At 39.9% G+C, this 6,000-nt stretch overlaps 1 protein-coding gene across 1 annotated transcript in view; it reads left to right on the top strand.

Annotated features, from left to right (window-relative positions):
* The first annotated feature begins 3,913 nt into the window (after window positions 1-3,913).
* LOC120990953 (low-density lipoprotein receptor-related protein 2-like) overlaps window positions 3,914-6,000 on the top strand; it is a 41,935-nt gene continuing 39,848 nt past the window's right edge. Inside the window, exon 1 of the mRNA XM_040419843.1 lies at window positions 3,914-4,087. Within this exon, the coding sequence (XP_040275777.1) occupies window positions 3,914-4,087 (174 nt within the window). The remainder of the gene's footprint in view (window positions 4,088-6,000) is intronic.

Genomic DNA, 6,000 nt, shown 5'->3' with positions numbered 1-6,000 from the left:
TTTATGGTAGTGCTTCTATAAGTAATGATAGTATGAAATAAAAATTGAACATTCTTTTTGCCTCCTAAACACCATTTCAGTTTGTTTCCATGTGTATTTATTTATATGGATTTTTCTGGTGGATCTTCAATTTGTGAAATGTGCGTGACAGGGAATGGACCTTTACCAGAAAACACTTCAACTCCAGACATTTTTTGTCCACGGGCATTTCTTCCATGTCTGAATGGAAAAGAATGTGTGTCTTCAGATTTTGTATGTGATGGTGAGAAGGATTGCTTGGATGGATCTGATGAAGACAATTGCACAACCTATTGTAGCAAGGCAGGTAAGGAAAAGGTTACAAAATATGTGTATGTATATGTTATGTTTCAGTTTAAAGGGGTATTCCCATCACATACAATGGGGGCATATCGCTAGGATATGCCCCCATTGTCTGATCGGTGTGGGTCCCATTTCTGGGACCCACACCTACAAGGAGTGGTGGCTGGAGGACCCTGGGTTTCCTGGGGTATGGCCACCACCAAACTCTGCTCCCATACAAGTGATATCTAGCAATATGCCCCCATTGTATGTGATGGGAAAACCCCTTTAAGTTGAAGATGAAATGAACTTCTCCAAAAGGCATAAAGTTCAACATGAAACACACTTTTAAATATTTTAAGCAATCAGTGCATTTCGGTTTTGTACAGTTTGAGTGAAAAAGGAAAGGAGTACCTTGCAAAACTATGGGAACCCATGGAAATTTGAGCTCTCATAACTTTGACCGAGGTCTTGGACATTAAACTTCCTGTTGGGGTTAAAGCTTGTTCACAATTCTTGTTGGAAAGGCCTGTTGATGCAACTTTCAAAGCTTTATAAATACCTATACTCAACTAACCCCAGTCCCAAAAAACAGCAGCCATGGGTTCTTCTAAGCAGATGCTTAACACTCTGAAAATAGTTGAGGCACACAAAGCAGAAAAGGGCTATAAGCAGATGGCAAAACATTTTCAGTTTTCTATTTCCCCAGTTTAAAATGTAATGAAGATAGGGCAGTTAACAGGAACACTGGAGGTCAAGAGATTGTCTGGAAGACCAAGCAAAAAAACAGCTGCTCGTAAGCTTCCTAGAAAGGCAAAAGGCCTTCAGGAAGATTTAGCATACTCTGGAGTTGTGGTACATTGTTCTAATGTTCAGCAACACCTGCACAAATATGGCCTTCATGGAAGAGTCATCATAAAACCTATCCTGCATTTGTAATGCCCCAGAGTGGCATTAGCACATTTTACACCCCTCTACTATCTTCTATGGTTGATTCTATGTCAACATGTGTATTTATTGCCTGCGCCTGTAAAATGTGTATTTCCAGGATATCCAGGTAGGGGCACCGTGGCACATGCACAGCCATAGCTAAAGGGACATTTTAGGCTACCCTTACACCACTCCGGCATTCTTACACCTGGGTTCCACAATCACCATCTATTTAGGGGGACTCTGTCCCTCGTTGGTGAAATGCAACTGGCGTCACAGCAAAAACACTCATAACATCTTAAAGGGACCTCTGGCCGATGTCTTAGCACTGCACGTTTTCACCACAAAATTGGCAGAAGTTTGCAAAACATCTAAAGAATCCTGATGCATTTAGAAAACAAGTCCTGTGGACCGACAAAACTCTTTGGCAAAGGTATGTTTGGAGCAAAAAGGGGCACAGAATTTCGTGAAAGTAACACCTCTCCAACCATTAAGCATTGGGGTGGATCAATCATGCTTGTTGCGGCCACTGCCACAGGGAATATTATATGGATAGAGGGAAGAATGAATTCAATGAAATTCCGGCAAATTCTACAAGCAATAAACGTGTAAACTGCACAAAAAACAAACAAAAAAACTGCAGTTGAAAAGAGGGATGGCTTCTATAAATGGATAATGATCCTAAACACACCACAATAGACTACCTCAAAAGGCCCTCAAGGTCCCCTGATATAACATCACCTGAAAGTCTGACTAGACCTCAAATGAGCAGTGTGTGTGAGACAGCCCAGGAATCTCTCAGAACTGGAAGATTTTTGCAAGGAAGAATGGATAAAAATAACAAGAATTGGAAGACTCTTGGCTGGCAAAAAAATAATAAAAATTATTTATAAGCTGTGATACCTGCCAACAGAGGTGCTACTAGGTACTAACCATGCAGGGTACCCAAACATTTGCTTCAGGTGTGTTTTTTTAAATTTTTTTATTTTTTTTTGTCCCCCCCCCCCCCCTTTCCTGTTTTTAAAATGTAAGACAAATTGTTTTTGCTTAAAATACACAGGGAATGTGTCGTCTTTAACTCTGCAGATCATTACTCAAAAAATAATTGCAACTGTTCCTAGGGATGCTGCCTTTTTTGGTGTTCTACTTGGGTTCTTGAGCAAAGTTCCCTTAGGCTTGCACCTAGCTGTCTATATTTTATCAGGTGCTACTATCTTGTGTAAAATTATCTTTCTAGCAATCTGTCTCTCTCTCAATTCTGCACACTCTATCGCACTAATAGATTAAACCTTAGATTTAGGCCTCTGGCACACTAACGTCAAACTTTTATATATTTTTATTTAATTTTTTTTCACACCGTATGTGGGACAATTCATTTCAATGGGTCCGCAAAAAACGGAAGTTACTCCATGGGCATTCGGTTTCCGTTCCGCAAAAAAAAAATGTCCTATTATTGTCCGCATCACGGACAAGGATAGTACTGTTCTATCAGGGGCCAGCTGTTCCGTTTCACAAAATACATAGTTGTGTGCAAGAGGCGTTAACCTGTACACAGCTGAATAAATAGGCTTTTTAATATAATATATAATTACTATTTTTTTTTTTTGCTTTTCTCCAAGGATTGTTTCAATGTGCAACTGGTACAAAATGTATTGAGGATCGGTATCGCTGTGATGGTGTGCACCAGTGCCCTGATGGATCTGATGAGCAAAATTGCTGGAACCCTTCAGAAAGCTGTGCCATGCGTTGTGATAGGAACATTCGTTGTGTTCCTCAGAGCTCTGTATGTGATGGAAAACTAGACTGCTTTGATGAAACAGATGAGCAAGGCTGTGGTAAGTTGGTGTTTAAATGAAAGGGAAAGTGAAATAAAATTTAAAAATTATAAAATAAAAAGGTATTAAAATCCACTGCACACAGAACTGTAGCTTCTAGCGCCACTCCTCCAGTGACCATAACTCTGACATCCTGTAGATCAAAACGACTGTTATGGAAAGGGGACATAAAAATAAAAAAATATGTGCTGTTCACAAAATAAATGTGAAAAAACAGTTTACTATGACTTTCAATCCAGTTGAGGCAACTGCATGCCAACATACACTGACCAAAAACTTTTAATTTAGGTAATTTTTTATTTTTATTTATTTTTTATAGCCAGCAATATGTGAGAAAAGGGGGAAATAAAATCGATTCTTATACTTGCACACCTTTGCATGGTGGTTTCAAAAAGTAGAAGGGGCAGGCTTCCTTGGCCTGACACTGTATCATAACTGATGGCAGAAAGTTGATGTGAATTGTACCTAGAATATGAAATGTTAGTCTTTAGTAAATTTACCCCTATGAGGTCTGTATTACAAAAGCAAGCCTTGAGTACAAAAATATATATTAATTGGAACAGAATTTTTGACCTAAAAAATTTATTTTAAAAGGCAGTATCTGTTTTAAGTTGAATTTGCAACACAATACTCCAACTTGTGACTCTCTAGCTGTTGCAAAAACACCATTCCCATCATCCTCTGACAGCGTACAGCTATTGATGGGAGTTGTAGTTTTGCAACAGCTGGAAAGCCACAGGTTAGATATCATTGCCCTACAATTACACAAACTGTCTTTACTTACAGGTCCTAAAACGTGTAGCAGTGGCAAATTCCGATGTACAAATGGACAGTGTGTGCCATATAGCATGCACTGTGATGGAGACAATGATTGTGAAGATCACTCGGATGAAGTAAACTGCACAATCTCTAAACCTCTGCACTGTCAGAATGGGGATTTTAGGTGTCAAAGTGGTGAATGTATCTTGAAAGAATGGAAGTGTGATGATGCCAAAGACTGTAAGGATGGAAGTGATGAAAAGGTAAGGTTGCAGCATTCAAACTATTCAATTGGTGTTGTCGTGGGCTTCACCTGACATAAAGTTATAAAAATTAGGGTCCCATAGCAAACTCTTGAATTGGCCCAGTGTCTTGCAAATCCACACAGTAAGGGCTCATGCACAGGACTGTATTAATCTTAATGGGACCTCAAAAGATGTGGAAAGCAGACCGCCTGCTGTCTGCATCTGAATGCCGGTTCTACGGCTCTGCAAAAAAAAAGGCCCTATTGTCTATTTTGCGGACAAGGATAGGAGATTTCTACAGAAGGTAAGAAGTAAATGGTTGCATGCAGTTGGTCTGCGGTCCTCAAATCCACAAAATACTGATCCCGAACACTTACGGCCATGTGCATGAGCTCTTAATACGTATGTAAGATGCAGCATGAGTGGATGCCCTAAGGCAGTATTCCTCAACTCCAGTCGTCAGGAATCCACCTTCCGGTAACATTTTCTGAGTTAATAGTATTGAGTAGGTGATATAATTAGTCAATGCATCAGGACTTGGCACAGGTATTTATTCTGTGGTATAATCTCAAATCATGACCAGCAAGTGGGTCCTAATGACGGAAGATGAGTAACACTACACTAGAGGGGTTTATGCCTCCAAATACATAGAACTTCTCGAGTGTGGTCAGTGGGTACCCAACCACTGTCTCTCGATCATGAGTCCTGTATGAATGAAGCAGCGGTCATGCATGTGTGCTGCCACTGCCATTAATCTCCATGGGCCTTCTGGGGGATGGCCAAGTGCTGTATGCTGCTATATATGGTAGTCCAATACAGTTTGAATGCAGCCGTAATTGAGCAGGCACACTGCTGCTTCAGTGGACGTAAGATGCTCATTCATTGATGATCTCAGCTAGCGGACTTGTGCGGATCTATAACGGTTATCCCCCAATCCGGAGGATAGAGGGATAATTCGTAGCTGGAAAACACTTAAGGACCAAATCAGCTAATTTTGTGTTGGTAATTGGTTATCGTACATCTATCCATTATTTTATTCCTATGATATTGGAACAGTTGCTTTATAGGTCTAGTCTGTGAGCAATTAGTTTCTGACAGTAAAGGTCATGCAGGACATTTAGAAGGAAAATGATCATTCTATCAATCTTTTTTTAAAACAAAGCATAAAATATAATGTATTGCTCTCCTCCACCTTGTAGGACTGTAACCTGGAGAAGGTGTCTTGTGAAATGGCACAATGGGCTTGTGCTAGTGAAGATCAATGTATCCCCTCTTTCTGGAAATGTGATGGAAAAAAGGACTGTAGAGATGGCAGTGACGAATATGGATGTAACTTTTATTTTTATTTTCACTTTTGGTTTCTATTTTTTGTTCTATGAATTATCATATAATGTGCATTAACACAAAACCTGATACAATACATTTTATAGTTTTGTTCCTCTCCTGCGCACCTCCCCATATTCAACCAGCGGGAGAACTAATTGCTCACAGGAAATAATGCAGCATCTTGGTCATTTGGTGCAAAATATTATCCGCTAATGGAGACCAGCTCTTTAGGCCTCCCATATAGTCTACCCAGGCGGATTTGTTCCAGAGCGATCAGGTGTCTGTGTGTTAGGCAATAACCTGATGCACTATATCTCCACTCTTTGGAACATGCTTTTTCATGACCTTTGCTGCCACTATCTTTTTATTTTAGGTTAAATCAATAGGGTCCTAAACCGAAGGCCTTTTGGGACTGCTTTGTTTAGATTTAAGGTAGGTTCACAGTGTTTAAGGAGGTTTTTGAGGCAGATTTTCCTTTTTTTGAGTTTTTCAGCTTAATCTGGAAGTGGGTTCAGCAGGAAGGAGAAATGCAATGCTTTCCTTTTTTTGTATTTTCGTTTTAATTCACTTAACTTTGGCTGAAAAACCTGCAGGAAATTCTGCCT

This window comes from Bufo bufo, chromosome 2, assembly GCF_905171765.1.
Source record: "Bufo bufo chromosome 2, aBufBuf1.1, whole genome shotgun sequence".
NCBI lineage: Eukaryota > Metazoa > Chordata > Amphibia > Anura > Bufonidae > Bufo > Bufo bufo.
Note: the sequence above shows the minus strand (reverse complement) of the source record. Positions and strands in the feature narration are given on the sequence as shown.